The 22,470-nt window shown below is 41.0% G+C and overlaps 1 protein-coding gene across 1 annotated transcript in view; it reads left to right on the top strand.

Annotated features, from left to right (window-relative positions):
• The window catches only part of SLC11A2 (solute carrier family 11 member 2), a 30,301-nt gene extending 8,102 nt beyond the window's left edge, over positions 1-22,199 (top strand). The window contains exons 2-15 of the mRNA XM_019623873.1: positions 4,137-4,190; positions 8,009-8,157; positions 8,712-8,837; positions 9,243-9,362; positions 10,835-10,941; positions 11,493-11,563; positions 11,670-11,737; positions 14,931-15,086; positions 15,754-15,912; positions 16,696-16,850; positions 18,571-18,586; positions 19,248-19,321; positions 19,936-20,089; positions 21,717-22,199. Of these exons, the coding sequence (XP_019479418.1) occupies positions 4,137-4,190; positions 8,009-8,157; positions 8,712-8,837; positions 9,243-9,362; positions 10,835-10,941; positions 11,493-11,563; positions 11,670-11,737; positions 14,931-15,086; positions 15,754-15,912; positions 16,696-16,850; positions 18,571-18,586; positions 19,248-19,321; positions 19,936-20,089; positions 21,717-21,824 (1,517 nt within the window). The 3' untranslated portion in view covers positions 21,825-22,199. The remainder of the gene's footprint in view (positions 1-4,136; positions 4,191-8,008; positions 8,158-8,711; positions 8,838-9,242; positions 9,363-10,834; positions 10,942-11,492; positions 11,564-11,669; positions 11,738-14,930; positions 15,087-15,753; positions 15,913-16,695; positions 16,851-18,570; positions 18,587-19,247; positions 19,322-19,935; positions 20,090-21,716) is intronic.
• The last annotated feature ends 271 nt before the right edge of the window (positions 22,200-22,470 follow it).

Raw genomic sequence — 22,470 nt, 5'->3', positions numbered from 1 at the left:
GTAATGACAGTGGTAAGCCGCAGGTGCCTTGGGGAGAAGAACATGGAGGAGGGCCATGTGACCTAAATTGGGGCATCAGGAAATGCTTTCTTGAGGAGGTGGCTTCTAATGCTTTGCATTCAGGTGAAACTCCCAAGTCATAATTTCACAGCTTGGCTGTTTGGGTACTAAGACAAAGTAGTAAGTTAAGCGTAAGGCAATATATGCCTGCCAAGTGGACAACTGCAGATCTCTGATTATCCATTACAGAAACTTTATCAGAGTGAGTTCAACTGAACATCCCTGAAGTGTTTGTTGAGAAGCTGAATGAATCTGTATCACCCTTACGTTAAAAAAAAATCAATAATACATGCACATGGTAAAAAAAAAAAAAAGTTTTTAAGTACAAAAAGGTATATGATGCATATTCGGTGAGAGGTCTTCCTTTTAGCTGACCTTGTTTGTGTTCCCCACTTATTCGTTTTAGGGGCAGCATTACCTGTCTTTGGTGTGTTGTTCTTTGGAGATAGTCTGTACATGTGTGTTTTTTGTTTTTGTTTTTGTTTTCTTGCTACATAAATAATAGCATGCTGTTCTATAAATTGGGCTTTTTACTTGACAACATATCTTGGAGATTGTTTCCTATCAATACCTATAGATCTGCCTTATTTATAATAACTGCATGGCAGTCCATCCTATGAATGTATATCATTTAATTAACCAGTCCCCTACTAATATCTGGGATTTTTGATATTATAGTCTTTTGATACCATAAACAATTCTTTGGAAAATATTCTTGCACATAGTTCCTTATGTGAGTGTTTCTTTAGGATGCATTCTTAGAAGTGGAATTGCTGGGTCAAAGGACATGTAGACTTTTGACATCTTAGGCAGAAAAATGTAATTTCATTAGCTTTTTTTTATCCTGTAAAATAGTCTTACGACTTTTGATAAGGAATGGGATGAAATAGTTATATTACATTTAACCACAAGTGCCATTTTTTCTGTTGTTGATTGCTGTTTGATAGGAGGAAACTTATTGGCCATAAGAGAAGGTGCTACTTTATGGTTGGAGGTGAGCTAGAATATCAAAGCAGTATTAATCATAATTATCAAAGTATTGCTGAGTTGATTCTGGTTGCTTGTATCTCAACTTAATCTTTTTCTAAATGTAATTAAATGATTGAAATGGCCTGGTGGTATGGTCTTAGAGAGAAAAATTTTTCTTAATATTAACTTAATGCTTCCATATGGGTTTTAAGTTTTCACAGAGATGTAAATACTTGCAGCACACCAACTATAACGGACCCTCTCTGTTCCCTGCCCTAGTTATCTTCTGTATACATTGCAAACAATGGAGCTTGTAGTTTGTTGATAAGAGTTTTGATAAGAAAGTTGGAATCAAGAATCCATTTTCTCTGCAAACAAACGTTCCTGAGATTTCAGTAAGAAGATCAGACTCATATATTATTGGCTCTGTATGTAATTAGTATAGGAATAGCCAATCAGAATACTAATAATTATTGAAAATTTTATCATAAAATACATATTTCTTTCCAAAGTTATTATTTAACTGTCGCCTTTGCACGCTACAGGCTTGGGGAAAACACACTACTGTCTCAATTGTTTTCTTTGTAAATATAACTTAAGAAGCCTATTTTGGATAGGAGTCTTCCTTAAATTTATTAAACACTTCTGTGTCTTCTTAAATAGGATATCATTCAACACTATAAAAATCTGATTTAATCAGTTCTTGGTGAGTAGGCCACACTTAAACTTGAGTTATTCTTAATTTTAATATTAATTATATAATTAATAAAACAATAATATTCTTAATAGTAATGTTCTTAGAGCTGATTGAAATATAAGAAAGGGCTCTTTGCCTCATATCAAGTGGCCCAAGATCTTTTCCTGTAAGAGTCGTAGCCCCAGATCTGATCTGTGGTTTCTAATTTATTGTGGGTTAGGATAACCTGGTAACCTGGCTTCTTAGAATTATATGTAAAATAAGAGTAAAAAGGCTCTGGGTGGTGCCAAGGGGCTGTACTGTGATTGGAATCCAAGTGGCCACTGCTACTCTGCGTGGTCAGAAGTATAAATCCCATTTAGGTGAGGTGCTATTGTAAGTGGCTGAAAGAGGGGTTGGACTTAGTGTTTTTTGGGGACAGTTTGCTGATGTTTAGCCACCTGGAGGCTCAAAACCTGATAGGAGAGACATGGTTAGTTGTTCATTATAACAAAATACTTGATATTGATGAGATGAAAAATTGTGTTTTCCAAATTAGCAAGTGGTGGTATGTTTTATATCCCAGAAGATAGAAACTTAAAACCCCCTTTAGGCCTGAATTCTGTCATTCTGTAAGATAGGTATAGAATATGTTGGTAGATAGATTATTTAAAGAAAATAGAGGACTGTTCAGCTAGGAGCAACAAAGGGACAAGAGTGGGAAAAGACTATTTAAACAGTAAAAGATAACTAACGGGAGGCTTTAAAACTTTTTCAATGGGATAGTTATTATTGGGATTTAAGTGGGGGTGGTAATGATAAATGTTACCTCATCTTTCCCCTTCTAAATTTGGAATTGACTGAGAAGTAGCTTCCTTAATCAGTAGATCAAATTTTTAAAAATCAGTGTTATTGGTGGGGTTGGCTGGAGAATACACCATAGACCTGTGGCCAAATGGGCTTACTAATATCCCCTCTCCCAGGTTAAACTTAACCTAACAGAATGTTGGACATCCAAGACACCCCTCACCTCCACCCCCTGCAGGTTGCTTATTGCAGGACCCAGAGAAGTGCTGGCATCCTGCAGACCATGACTAGTCAGTCTTCCTGGTGCCTCAGCTCTCCATGAGATCCCAAGAGGGGAGGGCATGGTCATTAGTTTCTTCTGATGAAGAGTTGAAGGGTTGGGGAGTAAGACCTGAAACATTACAGCTGACGTCTCTCCTCAGGGAAAGAGGGGGCTGGGAAATAGTGGCGCTCTACCACCAGTATGCTGGTGAGGTGCTTCCCTACTCCCTCCCACTTCCAGAAAATTGAAGCATGCATGAGCTTATTGACCAAACTCATAGTCAGGGGGCTTTGACTAGAAATAAATGACAAAGATTTATTCAAGGGTCTTAGGGTTTGAAACCAGAAATACTACTAGGCAATACCCGGAGTGTTCCCAAGGAGAAAGAAAAGTCTGAGAGATTTATAGTTAAAAGCACATTCTTGAGAAGTTCTGCATTCTTAGCCCCCAGTGGGTCCAAGGTGGTAATCATCAGATGGCTAGTGGTTTAGACATTGGAACATTTTCTTTCTGGGGTGATTCAGATGGTTAACTGGAGGTTTAAATATATCCAGGTAGTAAATGCACAAACACTAATACGCATCCAGGTATTGACACAGGACTGGAAAGTTCAAAAGCTTAAGTTCACAGAGTCAGTTAAAACAAGAATAACTGTTTTCTGTTATTCAGCCTACTTTAAGTTAATAATTTAGCAGCTTGACCACAGTGACTTTTTTTATTTCTTCACTCTATTCCTCAAGCTTAAATTGGTAATTAGGTCAAAGACAGTTATAGATCTCTGTCCTTAAAAATTCATAAAAATGGAGAGAAATCAGTCTGGTGTTAAATATTTGGGTTAACCTGGAGGCAGAGGCAGAGAGTGGGTGATTGCTTACCAGCCTCTCTGTGGATGCACATTAAAAGCATTTGCCTACTTCCCTGAAATACTTTTTGCTTTCATTTTTTTTTTTTTAACTTTATTGGGGAACATCCATGGTCATTGGTTACACATTGCTTTCATGCTACAGTGGCATAGTTGACTCTTTTAAGGAGGGTGCAGCTCACAGTGGCCCATATGGGGATCGAACCAGCAACCTTGGTGTTATCAGCATGACGTTCTAACCAGCTGAGCTAACCGGTCACCCCCCCCCCCTTTTGCTTCAATGTTGTTTTAAAGTCTTGCCAGCAAAAGCGTGGTTAAAATTTATATTTTTTATTAAATATCTCTTAATCATATTCTGAAAACTAATTATTTTCAAGGTTATCGAATTCAGTCGAAGAATTGTTCTTTTTGTATAGTAAGGGTTTGGTCGTGCAGAGTACAAAATGCAGTTTCTGAACTTGTTGCTTCTAATTCCTCTCCTTCTCTTTTCTACTTTCCAGAATCTTGTTCCAAGAACACCATGGTGTGGGGTACTGAACAGAAGATGCCAGATGGTAATTTACAGTTTTGTGTTGCTGTCTAATTTTTATTTGGAATTAGGCTTACATCAGTAATAGAAAGTCACCATATTTTCCTTCTTGTTGCCTATGCCAACAAAAATTGTCCCCATCTCCTCTCCCCCAGCCAACAGTATCATCATGGAGACCTGCTTCATTCAGAAGTCACCATCTGGTGACTTAGGCTATAAATGAAAATGGATTTATAACCGCAGAGACCTGCCTCATATCTTATTTCCAGTTCTGAGATGAGCCAAGATTAGTTACAAGTTTGGTTTCTATAGCAGTAATGCTTGCAAGGGCAGTATTATTCACTAACCTGTCATAAAAACGTCTAGGGTGCTTTGACTGCGATGGCATTTCAAATACTATGTATTAGAGCAGTAAAATACTGAGTGAGCACCTTATACTGTGTATTTGATTAGAGATTCTTGACTACTTTGACTAATCCTTCCTAATTCTAAATTTCCCTTTTAGAATTTCCATTCCTTTTTTATAAATTTTCTCATCAGTTTAGGGTCACTTAAGGTGAAGTGGGTCAGCTCCCTACAAACTTTTGTTTTTATAATTGGAGGCTGTAAGAACTTCTTGGAAACACTGAGATTAGAGCTTTGTGGCTTAAAATAGCCATCTGAGGGCTGCAGCAAGCTGGGTTTTATATCTTTTTGGAAGATTAGCCCTTTTTCTTCTGTCCCCCCACCCCCACCCCGCCACGTATTTAAGATTAACTGCACAATGCCAGACTCAGGGAAACACTGATATGATCCCTCTCAGATGAGCTCTCCTATCACAGCTCTTCACAGCAGGCCTTAGTCAGAAGGCAAAGGGTTCCTGCTTGGGTGGTTTTCCTGCAGCTTCAGACTTTAGCCTGAACTGTGGCAGGCTTTTGCCACTTCCACATTTTTTGAGAAGCCTGATGAAAGTATTATAATGTCCAGGGATGATTCTTTGAGTCAGTCCTACCAAATGGTGGTGTGGGGTGTGTCCCGCTAGACCTAATTTCTTTCTTCTAAACGTTAGAATTTTAGGTTACCATTGGGGCTAGTCTGGGAATGATATATTTTGAGCTCTAGACATCAGTGTTTTTAGAAGAAAATGAAATGGTTCTGATAATTGCCAGGTGGGAATAGAAGTATGAAAGTAGGAAAACCATTGTGAGATTAGTGTTAAAACTGATCTAGAGCTGAGTGACAGGGTGGGGGAGGGGGAAGGGTGATAAGGAGCTTTGTTACCATAGCTTGGGGGTATTTCTTGAATTTTCAACCACATGAATGGATTGCCTATTCAAAAATTAATTTATTAAAAATGTAAATAAAAGTGAAGTATTAGAAATAAATTGAGATGAGATACAGTCTGGTTGGTCTTGTGCAGTTTGGGTATTAAAAAGATTTAATTTCAGTATTACTAAGGATGAATTGTTAGTGTATTTTGTTGGTTTAAAAAAATTTTTTCCTTGGGCTGGTCGAGAGGCACGTTGGTTAAGAGTTGGCTTGGGACCCCAGCTCTGAGCATCAGGGCCCCGGTTNAGTTATTATTGGGATTTAAGTGGGGGTGGTAATGCATAGCTTTTCTAAGTTGCTCCTCCTCACCCTCAGTGGGGGCACATAGAGTTTGGGAGCTAATATAAGTAGATGGATGTTCTTGGTGGCAAGATTCAGAATATGGTGCATCTTCATTAACCTGGAATGGAAAAATAGAGGAAGTAATAATTTCTCATTTTTTTTAAAATGTGGAAAATAAGGAAAACTTAGTAATTTTCCTTATTAAGATACATAGGATTCAGAAAACGCTGAGCTCTGTTTGAACCACTTGAATATTTCAGAGCTTTGTTGACTTCCAGTCATCTAGGGGTGGGAGCTCACCTTCTTGAAGAACGCCTTGTACAATGTAGGTGTTAGTGAATAGTAATGGTTTAGTAGGAATCTCAAGTACTGTAGCCTTAAAGTAGACCTTTAGGGAAAAGGGAGTTTTAGAAGGATCTGGAAATCTTAACGTTTTCTTCAGGACAAATGGAATTTTTAAAAAATCACAACTCTTTAAAGCTTTGATCTGTGCATCTGGCAGTTTGCACTTTGTCACCAGCTTGTTGCTAGTTAGCACTGAGCACTGTCTGAGGGAAGCAAGGGGGAGTCCACGTAAACATTCCTGTTCATTTATTTCATCAGTTGCTTCCATGCAGACATTTTTCCGTTTGCCTCTATGAAAGTTCTTTTCCTACTTAATGCTGTCTTTGACTTTATTTATAGAGAGGAAGGGAGGAAAAAAGGAGAGGAGAAATAGAGGGCTGTTCAAAAACATTTCTCTAAACCTTACAATTTTAGGGAGACCTTTGCAACATTGAACACGGCTCTAAAATCAGCGAAATNGACATCTAATATATTGTTCTACAGGGTATTAATTGAGGTGATTAAAGAGCGTTCCTAGTAAAAGTGTGGTTTACTGGGGCCTCAGTTCCTTTTATGCTGGTTACATTGTGAACCTCCAAGAGCAGAATATGTATGTATGTAGCATTCCCAAAATGTATTTAACCTTTCTTTTCACTCCTGTTATCTTCCAGAAGCGTGCATTAAGCAGTATCATTTGGGAAATGTAGTGTAGACTTTTTAAAAAAAATATTTAAGATATAGGTTGAGGGTGAAGGCTTTTGGAGCTTAGAGAAGAGAAAGAACTAGGCTGAGGAATGAGGGACCATGCAGCAAGTTTAGGTTAAAAGCTTTTAGAATGAGGTTAGGACCTGACTCCAGCTTCTGGGACATGCCCAGCATAGCAAGCACTTGGTGTAGGTGGGTGCATAGCAGAGAAGAGAGAGAAATGCTGTTGGGGGTGTTGTCTGAGCTGTTCACGGACACAACGTACCTTCTCCCTTGCCTCCCCTAGGGCGTTGTTCTGGGATGTTACTTCGGGTCTGCCACACTCTACATCTGGGCGGTGGGGATCCTGGCTGCAGGCCAGAGCTCCACCATGACAGGAACCTATTCTGGCCAGTTTGTCATGGAGGTATGTGCTGTTCAGAGTGGTATGGACTAGAGGAGAAGGAAATCACCCTGTTGTTACTTCTAAAATCCCCTTAAGGTTTTCCTGAACCTCTCCAAACCTTTTTCTGTTTCCTGTTCCAGACATTCATCCTGCTTCCGTGTTTTCTTCCAGGGATTTCTGAACCTGAAGTGGTCACGCTTCGCCCGAGTGATTCTGACCCGCTCTATCGCCATTATCCCCACCCTGCTTGTTGCTGTTTTCCAAGATGTGCAGCATCTAACGGGGATGAATGACTTCCTCAATGTTCTACAGAGCTTACAGGTGAGGAGGGAGCTGAGAAAGCTCACATCCCATTTGGTCAGGTAGCATTATGTATTACCCTCAGGGACCAAGCCTAGTGCTGGGTGCTGGGGAAATTTAGAGGAAGAAAGAGGCGTGGTCTTGGCCTGCAGTAAATGTATATGAAATCCCTGGCATCTACAAGGCATTCAGGGCTGCCGGATAGCTCAGTTGGTAAGAACACTAGCTCTGAACAATGGGGTTGCCGGTTCGATTCCCACATGGGCCGGTAAGCTGCCTCAGTAAGCTACAACGGCTTGACCTGGAGCTGGGCTGCCGTGAGTGGCAGGCGGCTGGTGTGAGCTGCTGCGGGCTGCTGCGGGGCTGCTGTGAGCCACCATGAGCAGCTGTCCAACAGCCGGCAACCGACTGCCTCAGCCAGAAAGAGCACAGTGATCATAATACCAACATGGGCCAGTGAGCTGCGCCCTCCACAACTAGACTTGAGAATGGCTTGGAGATGGGGGGTGNTTTTTTTCTCCTCAAATCTGTTTATTCAGATGATACTTCTGAAGACCATGGGGACTTTATCAGCGGTGGTGCCATCAACCCTGCCTACAGTAACTCCTCTCTTCGGCAGTCCACCGGGCACTCAGAGGAGCCCTTCACCACCTACTTTGATGAGAAGATCACCATTCCCGAGGAGGAGGTTAGTGATAGGTTCTTAGAGGAAAATATTACGTAGAGAAAGCCTGTGAGGCAAAAGTCAGCGGGGCAACTCACAATCAGCAGCCTCAGACCTCATTTTGGCAAGCAGTCTCTGAAGACTGGAATTTTGTAATCAGAAAAAGAGAAACTTTTAAGGAAAATGAGGGCCTTCAGAACAGTTGTCAAGTTATACTAGTAAGCAATTTTCAGTCAAGAAAGTGTGACTTTTATGTTCCTTTTTTTTACAACGGCTTTTGTCCCACTTGGGTAGCAACTGGGCACAGAGGTGCTGACATTGTTACTCCAGTTTTAGAATGAGGCTGATGGAAAAGAGCAGGTCAGGGAAGGCCTCTTATTTGAACAGAGAAGTGGCCACTTTATTGATAAGAAGTGGGTAAGGTGGAAGTAAAAGTGGGACACACCCAATATCCAACATCCTAAATCCTTTGTTCTTCTGAAGCTGATATTGTTGCTTTCTATGTGATAAAATAGTAGATAAATTAGATCAGTGGTTTGGAGGTGATAATCAGTTTGATCTCTTTTCCTTTTGTATAGTACTCTTGTTTTAGCTTTCGGAAACTCTGGGCTTTCACGGGACCAGGCTTTCTTATGAGCATTGCCTACCTGGATCCAGGAAACATTGAATCTGATTTGCAGTCTGGTGCAGTGGCTGGGTTTAAGGTAAACGTCTTGTCCTACCCCATTCCTTTAAACACACACAACACACCCTCATATCCTTTTCTTCTACTCTGCCTGTTGGAGATCAGCCTCTCGGCCTACATGCAGATATTTCATTGGTAGTGACACTTAGGTGAAAACTACTTTCCCATCTGGTTTTTTATTTTATTTCTTCCACACAGTTTCCTTGAACAAAGGAGAAACTGCAGATGGGATAAACTAAGGCTCAGAGAAGTAAAGGAGACCTACCAGGCTATGTGCAGAATCTGATACAGAACTCTGGTCATTTGACTCCTGACCTGGGCTCTTTCCTGAATGTAGTGTTTCCTGTTCACACTGCCAAACAACCAAACAGCAAAAAAGTCAGTTGTCTAATGAGTGTCGTGGTGGGATTTTGTTTGTCTCTAGTTGCTCTGGGTTCTTCTGTTGGCCACCATCGTGGGGCTCTTGCTCCAGCGCCTTGCAGCTAGACTAGGAGTGGTCACTGGGCTGCATCTTGCTGAAGTGTGTCACCGTCAGTATCCCAAGGTGAGCAGTGGATGGTCCTGTTTGTCACTCAAATCATAGGAATCTGTGTGCCTGGTAATGTGTGCTCGCCCTACTGCTATATACTGAAACAATGGAGGTCTTGGGGTCAGTGGCCCTGAGGCTTGGGAGTCCCAAGGGAAATTCTCTAGCCCATTCTTGCTGCCAAGCCATGTTTCTGTGCTCCTTCAGAATTAAACTGGAGATTCACTTTTTCCCAGAAAGTTTCCTTAGCAAAATGCTGTTTGAGAAAACATTTACCATTCACTCTGCCTTCTGGCATCTAGTAGTGCCCAGCCTGTGGATAGGTGGAGGGTGCTCCCTAAGCACTTGCATTCATACCTCCATATTACTCCATCACTTTGCATTATACATATTTCCTTTTTTGTTTGACTTTGCCATCAATATGAAAAAAGTAAGTTTTTTGTTTGTTTTTTCTTTTACTGCAAACTATATATGGCTGTATTTTTGGATTTGCTAATAATAATTTTCCACTTTACCCTGTCCCTGGAGGTTACACTGTCCTCTACAGCTTCCCTCTGGACATTTTGGGCCTTCCTTTCTGCCAACGAAAGCAGGAATGGAGGCTATGTCTGGAAGACAGCCTTCACCTAGCTTCATCTTCAGATAAGATACTGATCTACCTCTGGTTTGTCCTAAATGTTTATTCCTTCCTGGCTGTGAGGAAGTATCCTTAGTTTTTTTTTTTTTTTTCTTGTCCAAAAAAAAAAACAAACCCTTGGTAATTTAGCATTTCTTTTAGCTTCTCTTTCTTTATATATCTTAACAGTTTATTGTGGCAGATTTTTGGGTAGTGGGTACCTGGAGGTGTCCTTTTTCTGGCCTCAGTGAGCCAGCATTAACTAAATTTGTCCTTCACCTGCATTGTTTGACCAGATTAGTTTCCTGTTTTGTTATAATACATACACCACCCGGTTCCAACTGCTTTGCCCTGAGTCCCTTTGCAGATCTGTCCTTTTTCACTTGCTTCTGTATTATTACTACATTGAGGATGACCCCAGCCTTTTCATGTGTGTTTTGTCTCTTCAGCTATAGTCAGGATAGATATTTTCTTCTCGTTTTCTATTCTCTCCTGGACAATATTTTGACCATATTAGTATCCTCATTTTCCCCTAAGACTTTTAGGGATGTTTTTAGGCCGGGGAATTAAGTGGAAATTAATGAGTGGGAATTCCATTTCTCTCTGGAATGGAAGGGAAAGGGAAAAACTTAGGATCAGCTGTTGCCCTGAACTTGGCTCACGGGCTCTGCCACATAGAAGCACCCTGGCTTAGTTCAGCTAGAAGCCACAGTGCAATGATGGGTCAAGTGGAGCCAACTTCTGGTTCTTCATTCTAGACTGAAGGCTTGTCAAGGACTGTTTATGGGTCAATTCCAAAATGTGAATTCTAAACTATGGGGAAGTTCTTTGACATGATTAATTAAAACCAGCTCTTTCTTTCTTTGGTGTTTAGGTCCCACGAATTATCCTATGGCTGATGGTGGAGTTGGCTATCATTGGCTCAGATATGCAGGAAGTTATTGGTTCAGCCATTGCCATCAATCTCCTGACTGTAGGACGGTGAGGAGGTTTTTCCTCTAGAAAGTAATCAATGTTTTGCTAATTTTCAAAGCAAATGTAAAAACAAAAACCTAACTCATTTTCAGTTTTCAAGATTCAACTCAAGTTTATTATATTTTCTATGGCACCTTCCTGCAACCACCTTTCTCTCTCCTGGCAGATGCAGGCTCTGTATCTTCCACGTTCTCATGTTGGGTTATACATACCTCTATTATTACAGCATGTATTTTATTTGTGTATTAGTGTATATTACAATTACTTATTTGTAAGTCAGTTTATCCCCACTAGACAGTGAGCCCATTGAGGGGTAAGACCCATACTTTTCAGCTTTGTATCCTAAATGTCTGACATAGTAGACCATCAAAGTTTGAATGAATATAATTCAGTTGGTCGTGTGATCCTAAAGTACTTCAGGCCTGGCTTTCTGCCACTGTCCCATCTTCCCCAAGTCCTCGCTTCTCCAGAGGTATATATGGAGGGCTGTTGGGAAGAAAGTGCTTCTCAGTATTTCCTTTCTTTCTTTTAATCTCCATTTCTTATCTCTGACCTAGGGTTCCTCTGTGGGGTGGCGTTCTCATCACCATTGTAGATACCTTTGTATTTCTCTTTTTGGACAAATATGGTAAGTAGAGTAAGAATGGAGGGGTCAATCAAAGACTACCTTTCCATCATGTGGCTGACCGGGAAGTCTGTCTTCTGTGAGCTCACTGCTGCCCTTTCCCCTTTAGGCTTGCGGAAGCTAGAGGCATTTTTTGGCTTTCTCATCACTATTATGGCCCTCACATTTGGATATGAGGTAAGTGTTACAGGCTGTTTATGAGCTTTTTAAAANCCAAAGTAGGCAGATTCCAGGATGTTTTGAAGGGTTTGTGGGTTGGGAGAATGACTTGTGCAACCTTGTGATAGTGACAGAAGATGGGCAAAGCTGGATGTTCAAGGAAGAAAGGTTTGCATCTGAGCAGTGTAGTGTGAGCAGTCATGGTGGGCAAGAGGGCTGGATCTTCAGAGAGGTTGGCGAGCGATGACTATATTTTGTCTTTCAGATTTGGCAATGTTTGATTGCATTGGGCATGTCCTTCCTGGATTGTGGGCGCACGGTAAGCATCGCTACAGTCCTGAAGGAAGACACCACCGGTGACTATGTTAAGTAAACACTGGATCAGCCTGTCTGGTCCAGGTAGCCATCAGAGCCAGTGTGTTTCTATGGTTTACTGTGTGAACATAGCCCAAAGTATGTGCTGTTGCACAGACTGCATTTAGGACTCAAGTGTTGGGTGGGAAGGACTTTTTGCATCTGTTTGAAACACGGAATTTTTTTTCTTTCTGACCTCCTACCCTGGGAACTGGATTAGGTAGGATCTTTGAAAAGCTGACAGTTTGCTGCTATCATTCATTCCAACACTAAACTCTTCAGGAGCTGCCCAAGGGCCAGCTTGTTTTATCCGTTTGAGAGAAATCTCTGTGCATGATTCTTAACCAGGATAGATGTTTAAAAAAAAAAAAAATTAAAATGCAACAGATTTTTCATAACAAAAGGACAGAATGGGTATGCAAATTTGTTTATTAAAAGAGCATGGATTTTCAAAGGCTGAGGTACTTTTCTTATGCATACCCTTTGAATTATTTTAATTGTAAAAAAATAAAATCTCAGAGTGGTTTTAACCAGATTAAATATAAAGTTGAGACATCTACCTCTATCAGGTGGTTTTAACTTATATCGACTTTAAATTTCTTAGTGGAAGTTAAGAGGGGCAAGAAAGCATAAAGAAGGTGATAAATGGACAAATAGCAAAACTCAGCCTGTGGGTGATGGTTACTAACCTTGAAAATCACTTCGAAGATTTTCCTCAGAGATTGAAAGCTTACCAGGATTATCTTGGGTGTTCCGATTTTCATTTCTTTCATGTTGATACACAGAGCTTTCCTCATATTTGCTGTCAAACACATAGAGCTGTAAAATCTTCACCTTCCTCCTCCAGGAGGGCGGTGATAGAAAAGATGGTAGCATTTATAAACTGATGTTCTCACGAGACTTTGGGGTGAGGGGAAAAGACTTGAAAGGAGAAGAGGAGCCATCTCTTCTGTTCCTAAAAGCCACCTCCTACCAGAATCATCATGTTTTTCTGAAGTACGCCCAAGACGACTTGCAAGGCAGCCTCAGGAGCTGAGGACCTACCTGATCACAAAGCTGTCTCAGCAAGCCATTAGGTACCACTGTGGCTGCAAAGTGGTCTGTCTCTCAGCAAGGTTGCACTGGGCTGCCTCTCTTCAGCCATTCCCTCAGAGGGAAAAACTTTGAGACCAGATGGTGAAGCTCTGGAGTCAGAGGAAATGGGTCCCTTCAGCTTGAAGCTGCTGCTCTTCAGCCACTGGCGACATTTTTACACCCGGAACCTGAGACTATGTGATTATCTCAAATCAAATCACACTTACCTGGTGGAGATAAATAATCAAGTCTTTTATAGCTTTTGACTTGGTAACAACAGTAATGGCAATGGCACTGAATGACTTCTTATGTTGGGGGCTTTCCTTCTGAGTCCTGGTGGATTGATGTTCTCTGTTCGTCTGAGCACCTAAAAGCATTATTGCTGATATTTTGCACACAATTAAAAGTGCAGACTGGATAGAGTGTCTGTAAGGCATTAAGGGTAAACTACTGTTTCACTGACAATACCTTTATCTTAGCCCCTCAAGTAATATAGACAGGATCATGAAAGACAAATTTCCCTAACTGACTCTCCTCATATGCACCCCTTTCCCCTGCCATCATTCCCTGTGGAGATATCGGGGACTGACATCTTAAGCTGCAGTAGGTCTGGCGACAGCAGGCAAAGGCTAAATTGACCAAAAAATTCTTTGTAAAACGGTATAGTGACATTTACCTTTGCCCTGAGTCTGAGTGGACCCAGTCAAATCTCAGTCACAACTATTTAGAAGCCCATATAAAAACTACTAGTTTCCTTTTAGAAGTTACATTTATGACTTGCAACGATGGAAAATTTCTTCCCAATTAAATGACATTGTCTAATACTACGTGTGTAGATTTTCACAGTGTTAAAAACTCCCATACTGGGGCCGGCNTAGGAAGGCCTACAGGGACTCATGTCAAAAATAACTAGACTTCCTAGGACTTTCCAGACTAAACTCCCTGGTTCCAAATTGGCCATCTTGACAACAGAACAGCTTTGGAGAGGGTCAGGGGGTTTGTGGAGGTGATTCTTGGCTTTAACTTAGAGGGGTTCTATTTTTGCTCATTCTGATTTATACCAACTGTAGCTTGAACTTGCTCTGTATTGCAGTAGTTAATGAACTATAAGGAATATAGTGTATGTTTCCTGGTTTGTGTCCCAACCCAGGCACCCCTAGAAATCAGTACCATTATATGCAATAATAGCACCTTTCTATGTCCAATTGTTATAAAATGATTTCTGTTTATTGCCCTGGCTAGACTTTTAAAGATATATCTAATCTATGAGTAGATTATGCAGTTTGGTCTAGGGCTTCCAAGAGAAATGCTGAACCTGGAAAAAGTATGTATGAAAAATGTTTATGCATGAATCAGCTTATGCTAGTGGCAGATAGTGATTTTTAGATGAACTTAGGTGAACAGATGCATGATAAGTGTGGATAGTTAAGAATTGACTCTATATTCTTGGGTCTGTCTCATAGGAGTTATTTTAAAGCTAATATTGATAAGGCCCTTAACAGCCATTTTATTTCTTTAGAACTTTCCATACATCTATTTTGTGTATCTAAAATATGATATAAAATATCCAGATACCCCAGTCCTGAGTTCTCTGACATCTGGCAGCAAGCCCCTTATGCTACTTGGTTTTGGATGGCTCTGTATTCCTCATTATCCTAGGTAGTGGTTGAAGAAGAAGAGGTCGTAAGGAAAGGAGTAAAGGATGCTGAGTGTTTTCTAATACTCTGTATTCCCTCAGTCTCAGATTCCAGTAAAGGCTAATCGTTGTTATGTTGGTATGTAGTATGTTACAGTGAGACCCAACCAGATCGAGGTACTCAAGGGCATGTTCCTGCCATCCTGTTCAGGCTGTGGCACCCCACAGATCCAGCAGGCTGTGGGCATCGTGGGAGCTGTCATCATGCCACACAACATGTACCTGCATTCTGCCTTAGTCAAGGTGAGAAGGCCCTTATCTCGGTGGCCTCTTGGATAGTTCATGGGATCTTTTCTTTTAGCTGCAAGGGACACATACTTAGTTTATTACTGTTAGAGCCCTAAAGTAGCAAGGTACTTTGGCATGGTTGGACGTTTATAAACTCCACACACTTGGACTCTGTTTTATGACCAGAGATAACTGACCCCATAGAGAAACTGGGACTAAAGTTCTTCATAAAAGGTCTGAGCGTGCGTCAAGTCTTTTTATGTTTTAACCTCAAGACCCTGGGTGGCTTTGAGGAGATCATGAGTAAAGAGCCCAACCAACCTTTTACTAGCCAGTCTAACAATAGTTTGCTGGGAGATTTCAGAGACCTTTGTAATTAAGGTTATATACCCCTTAGGACTGAAATCACCTTGCTTTTGTAGGTCAGCAGTTTTTCCAGCCACAATAACTGAGAGCTCAGTAGTCACTTAGTCACCATTTCCTGTTTGGGGAATGTGCAATGTTGTCAAAGGGTCATGAAGTTCTTACTCACTTAATGAATGAGAATGTAAGTGAGTTCTCTCACATTTCACCTGGTCAATTGTTTGCCCTCTAAATCTTTCAACTGTCCAAACCTCTGAACTATTACAAGGAAATTTGTTCCAAATAGTAAAAAAAATGACTGCTGCTTTTATCTCCCCAGTCCAGACAGGTAAACCGAGCCAAGAAGCAGGAAGTTCGAGAAGCTAATAAGTACTTTTTCATTGAATCCTGCATTGCCCTGTTTGTTTCCTTCATCATCAATGTCTTTGTCGTCTCTGTCTTTGCTGAAGCATTTTTTGGGAAAACCAACCAGCAGGTGGTAAGTAAGCCAGGGTCATGAGTGGTAGTGAATGTGAGGGTGAAGTGAAGGCTGGATATGACAGTGACTTGGAGCTCAGGGGAAAGAGATCTCTAGCCTCTGTGCTGCTGCCTAAATCACTGCACTAGTCAGGGTACAGTCTGGCAGCTGACCAAGCCCAGACCCTTTTTCCCCAGCTTTTGGCTGACAAGGGAGACTGCCTCAGACTAAAGATTACCTCATGCTGTTTTGTTAGTGTCTTTACACTGTTGGACCCTTTTGTTTCCTGTTTATCACCTGCCAGCCTGCTTGCCAGTTCTGCCATTTGGCGATGAGGACAGACTGGGAGGAGTCCACAAACAGTACAAAAACTATTGCTAGGACAGACTGTTGGTCATTTTGAATTCTCTGTCTTCTCAATTCCTGATTGCCTATCTAGTTCTGATCACCACTTTGTTTCCCATCCATAGGACCTCAGACTCCTGGCTCTGCTTTAACTAAGGACTCTATTCTGGGTGTCCTCTCATTATTGAAGCCTTCTTAAGGGTGTCTCTTCCTGTCGTTATTTAAAATGATCCAACAATGCGCACACTAACTCAGTAAATGTTTTTGATGGGGGTGTAGAAAGATTGTGGAGGAAGAGCACAAGTGATAATTGCTGCCAGTCTCTGTCCCTATCACAACCTGTATCCAGTGTCTTACCTCTAGGCTATGTCTCATAGATGACTTGTGTGTGATAGGGGAGTTCTTCTTTGGTCCTTGCTTTGGAATTAAAAGTTGCTCCTAAACTGCTTTGTGTTCCAGATTGAAGTCTGTAGAAATAGCAGCAGCCCCCATGCAGGCATTTTTCCTGAGGATAACTCAACATTGGCTGTGGACATCTACAAAGGGGTAAGCCTATTCAGATTTGTGTTCTTTGACCCGAATCAATGTTCTTGGCATAGTATCTGGTCTTTTCTGTAAATTCACTTCAGAGCTAAGCATATCTTCTTTGCAGTGTCACTTATTTCAGAAGTCCAGAGACTAGACAGCGTTTCAGACTACATAGGAAGGAACAGAGGATCAGCTTAAAAAAAAAAAGAATGGTAGCAGCAGTTCCTAAACTTGTGTTGAAAGTATATTGTTCTGGGCCGGCCAAGTGGCTCAGTTGGTTAAGAGCCCGAGCTCTGAGTAGCAGGGTCGCAGGTTTGATTCCCACATGGGCCAGTGAGCTGCACCCGAGCTGAGCTGCTAACAGGTGGCAGGATGGTTCAGCTGATGAGAGCACGTGCTCCTAACAACAAGGTTGCCTATTCGACTCCCGCATGGGATGGTNTATGACATAATGAGGAAGTCCACCACCTTAGCTCACTAGAGAAAAGGCTTCAATGAATTGTCTGTATCTTACCATTGCCCTTGGTTACTAAACCTGAGATGTAAAACCATCAAGTGGATAAGCAAGCTGAAGTCTTTGAAGAGCTGTTTTTTTCCTGCACGAAGGCCAGTGTGACTCAGTAATATCCTAGCCCATTAGTTGAGAATAGTTTTATCTTGGGCTCCATTTGAACTTGCCTTTACAGTCATAAGCCTGTGAGGTATTCAGGGCAATTTGTAATAATATTTATTGAACACTAACATGAGATAGTGTATTACTGTACTTGGAATTTGCAAAGGTAGCATTTATTCCCATTTACAAATAAGTAGGATAAGGCTCAAAAGGACACATGACTTGCTCAAGGTCATAAGAAATGGCAGAGTTGGAGCTTGAACCCAACTCCAGTGCCTTTTCCAATATACTATAATAGAACTATTTTCTTCCTATGGATTTACAGTCTGCATTTTGCATTCACTCACAGGCTGTTGGTGCCAACAAGCAGTAATATTTCTAGAGCCTTAAGGAATAACAACAGTAGGACTAAAATGAGACTCAGTGATTGTCTCACAGAGTACGCAGAGGAGAGAAAAAGTTAAATACAGCATCACAGGTCCCAACACAAACCATCTGGATTCAGGTCCCCAGCAGTAGGGTTTGCAATATGTTTTAAAAGCAGCTGAAGTGATTCTGATTCAGTCTAACATTTGGAACCCGTAGGTCATCTCCCTCTGAGCACATGCCACTTTTTTGGTTTGTTTTTAATGAAAAATGACTCAGGTGCCAAAGGGTAATGAGGCTCAGGATGTAGACCATCTGAAATTTGATTTCTAACATACCACAGTACTAAAATACAAAAGCACTCAGTGCATTTGCCCGTAAAATTCTGATCGGAAGCACCCATCCTGAGGCAGTGTGTCACAAGAATAGTCAAAGTGCAGATTGGGCTGAAGGATCCGGCTCTATCTAAATCCTTAACTATTCCAACTCCTAGCTATTATTTTATATACCATAAATTATGTATCTGTAAGCCATTTCTTTGCTGAAATCAAAATCAATGTAGCAGTACTGAAAAAAAGGCCTATATTGATATGCTATTTATAGGTGCTTAAGTGCCAATTTCGATATTTAAGTACTTGCAAATCAGTCTAACCCTTTTCCATCTTTTTGTCCTTAGTACCATCTGGGATTGACAGCTCAGCCTGAACTCTACCTTCTGAACACCATGGATGCTGACTCACTTGTGTCTAGTTGACTGACAGCCTGACAGACTGACTATAAGAACCACGTTCTCTTAATCCTTTTGTGCCAGTGTCCTGTTAACATAGCTCTGTTAGTTCAGAGGTGAGTTTTGTTCAAATGTTTTGAACAAAAGGCAAAGATTTCCTCATGGGAAGGGTGTTAAAAGCTGACAGCTTTAGGTGTAGGTCAAAGACCCACCCAGCTCACAACAGTCCTATAACAGCCAGAGTTAATTGATTGGCCTATGATGGCCACACACACCCCTATGGGCTTGTGTCTTAACTTCTGGAATTTAAAAAATATATATGTGTATATATTTATTATATAAACCTGAACATACCAGTTTGGGTAGAGTTTTAAGGTTATAAAAATTGTTCTTTTTGTATTTTTTTAAAACATGATTCAGATAAATCAGATATTTGTTTTGTCTGGATTACAAGTGAGAAAAGAAAGGGATTTATGCTCTCTTCCAGAATGAACTGGTCAAATTGACTTGCCTTTTAAAGTGGTGCTTGACTATGGCCAGTTACATTTCACTTCGATTTTAATCAATTAGACCCTTAGTAACCTGATGNTAATTGATGCTAGGTTAATGACAGCTCTGCAGATTTCTACATAATGCCTGAGCATTTGGGATGATAGGAATAATTTTTCATGGAGTAGATGAGGTAGGATCTGTTTCCCTTTCACCGACTGTGCTGCTCTCTGGGGTGATGGGAGGGTTCCCCGTTGCCCCATCTGATCTTAGTTCTTTCTTTTCCAGCTTCCCTTTGCACTCATACCCATCCTCACGTTCACAAGCTTGCGGCCGATAATGAGTGACTTTGCCAATGGAATGTGAGTTACTCCTCTCAGTTCCCCAAAGATGGTGGGGGTGGTGAGGGGCAGGTGCCTTCATTAAATAGGCCAGTCAGGAAGTGAGTCATAGGGGTTTGAGAGGTGGTTGCTAGAGCTGCCCCTTCAATCTTTGGCTTAGAAAATGGAGACTGAATGTAGTAAAGGAGGGCAAGCACATTTTTCTTTTCTGGGGCAGAAACTTCAGCTTTTAGGGCTTTAACTCTACACATTCAGCCACTGAAGTTTAAAGCACCTTAATTCCATGTTAAATGATCTGAATGATAAAGGCACACACTAGTACCTTTTATATACATCTTTAAAGAGTGTGGGGGTATTTGAAATGACTTGGTGCATCTCTGGGGACTCTCATGACTTGTTGCATTTCTGGAAACTTAAATAATAGGGGTTATTTGATAGTATTTTCCCCCGCTTTCTCCCTATCAGTGTCTAACTTTGGCTCATTTAACCAAATATTGGAAATACTAAGAACCATTTTTCAGCTCACGTTGATGTGCTCCTTACTGCTGTCCTGCCAACCCTGTAAGATGCAGTGTCCTTTTCTGTTTGTGGGCAGTTTGGGCTGTTCCACAGTGACCTTGGTGATTCTTTTACAGAGGCTGGAGGATCGCAGGCGGGATCTTGGTCCTTATCATCTGCTCCATCAACATGTACTTTGTCGTGGTTTATGTCCAAGAACTAGGGCACATGATATTGTATGTGGTGGCTGCGGTGGTCAGTGTGGCTTATCTGAGCTTTGTGTTCTACTTGGTAAGTCCAATCGGGAGGGGGCAGGGGCATAGAGGTTAGGGATGGTGGAGGTGGGGCTGCTAACATGCAAAAATGAAAGGGCCCACAAGAGCACCTAGCAATCTATCCAGGTTACTGAGATAATGTACATGAACTTGTAAAATCAGCCATGGTTAAACTATACATACATTTTTTGGGGGGTTAAACACTATTTTTAACCATAAAATTTGGTTCCTAAGAGCTATCATTTTTCTGTTTCTCTCACTTACGTCTAGTTTCCATTCTCACAAGAGAGTGTAGGAACTAAAAGAAGAGCATCAGGATAGAAAGTAGAGGGTGGTACAGGATGGGGCTGGAGAATGGGGCTGTGTAGTTGGGTTTTAGAGCTTTGGGCTGGGACTCGTGGGTTCACAGCGCTGTTCAGCTCTGCCACTTAATAGCTGCCCAATAAGGAAATAAGTAAAATGATATTCTCGCACTGAATTATTCTAGAGTTGTTAAAAAATGAGAGTTATAAAACCATTAACTACAAAGAAAAGGAATGTAGAATTATGTATACCCAGGTAATCAAAAATTTGTCAAAAGTCTAGAATAAATTATGTAAAAATGGTAATAGTAGTTATCTTAGCATGGTAGGATTATGGATATATTCTTTTCTCTATTTTCCAAATCGTCTGTAACATTACTGACATTAATAAAAAATGGCTATAGTGACAACAAATGTACCTCCCTGTTCTATGCAGATTTCTCTGAAAAACAGAAGGGTGAAGCATTAGGGACTGCAGAATTTATACCATATTTGCTGCTAAGAATGGTTAAGGATGGAGGCTGGAAACCCACTGCTGATTTTTATAACATTTACCTAGTCCCCATGCCAGTGTGTGCCACAGGCTAGGTATTTGACTGAGAAAGTCACTTTAGTGAATACTGAAAAACTGTGTCATGGATTAAAACATCCTTTTCCTTTTCCTCCCCAGTAAACCTTGGGCACACTAAGATTATTGCTGACCCTATTATCTAGGGGACTTACTCCAAGGAAACCCAAGTAACTGAAAGTGTCCTTGAAGGAATTGTTTTAAAAAGTCACTGTAGAAGTTAAGGGAATCCTTCCTTCATGCAAATTGGTTATGAAGCTGCTGAATTGTCCTCAGTCAGCCTGAGACTGTTGAGATTGCTGAATACCCATTTTTAAGGCTGAGGGCTGATTCTGGAGTGGGTTACTGTTGTTTAGCTCCAAAACATGTACTTCTAGAGCAGCTCAGGAGATTCTTCAGTTGTATTAGTCTGTCAGTCATTCCCCTCATCATGAGGAATGGAGTAGGAATGAAGAAAAGTGGTCTTCAGGGAACTCCCAGTCCGGTAGGAGAAATAAACGACAAACATGAAGCGGTAGGAACAGAGGGAACTTAGTATTGAAACTAGTATGGAAAAACTTCGCCAAAGTAGGCAGATTCCAGGATGTTTTGAAGGGTTTGTGGGTTGGGAGAATGACTTGTGCAACCTTGTGATAGTGACAGAAGATGGGCAAAGCTGGATGTTCAAGGAAGAAAGGTTTGCATCTGAGCAGTGTAGTGTGAGCAGTCATGGTGGGCAAGAGGGCTGGATCTTCAGAGAGGTTGGCGAGCGATGACTATATTTTGTCTTTCAGATTTGGCAATGTTTGATTGCATTGGGCATGTCCTTCCTGGATTGTGGGCGCACGGTAAGCATCGCTACAGTCCTGAAGGAAGACACCACCGGTGACTATGTTAAGTAAACACTGGATCAGCCTGTCTGGTCCAGGTAGCCATCAGAGCCAGTGTGTTTCTATGGTTTACTGTGTGAACATAGCCCAAAGTATGTGCTGTTGCACAGACTGCATTTAGGACTCAAGTGTTGGGTGGGAAGGACTTTTTGCATCTGTTTGAAACACGGAATTTTTTTTCTTTCTGACCTCCTACCCTGGGAACTGGATTAGGTAGGATCTTTGAAAAGCTGACAGTTTGCTGCTATCATTCATTCCAACACTAAACTCTTCAGGAGCTGCCCAAGGGCCAGCTTGTTTTATCCGTTTGAGAGAAATCTCTGTGCATGATTCTTAACCAGGATAGATGTTTAAAAAAAAAAAAAAATTAAAATGCAACAGATTTTTCATAACAAAAGGACAGAATGGGTATGCAAATTTGTTTATTAAAAGAGCATGGATTTTCAAAGGCTGAGGTACTTTTCTTATGCATACCCTTTGAATTATTTTAATTGTAAAAAAATAAAATCTCAGAGTGGTTTTAACCAGATTAAATATAAAATTGAGACATCTACCTCTATCAGGTGGTTTTAACTTATATCGACTTTAAATTTCTTAGTGGAAGTTAAGAGGGGCAAGAAAGCATAAAGAAGGTGATAAATGGACAAATAGCAAAACT

Source organism: Hipposideros armiger, unplaced genomic scaffold, assembly GCF_001890085.2.
Source record: "Hipposideros armiger isolate ML-2016 unplaced genomic scaffold, ASM189008v1 scaffold_569, whole genome shotgun sequence".
Lineage (NCBI taxonomy): Eukaryota > Metazoa > Chordata > Mammalia > Chiroptera > Hipposideridae > Hipposideros > Hipposideros armiger.
This window is presented reverse-complemented; position numbering and strand designations above follow the sequence as displayed.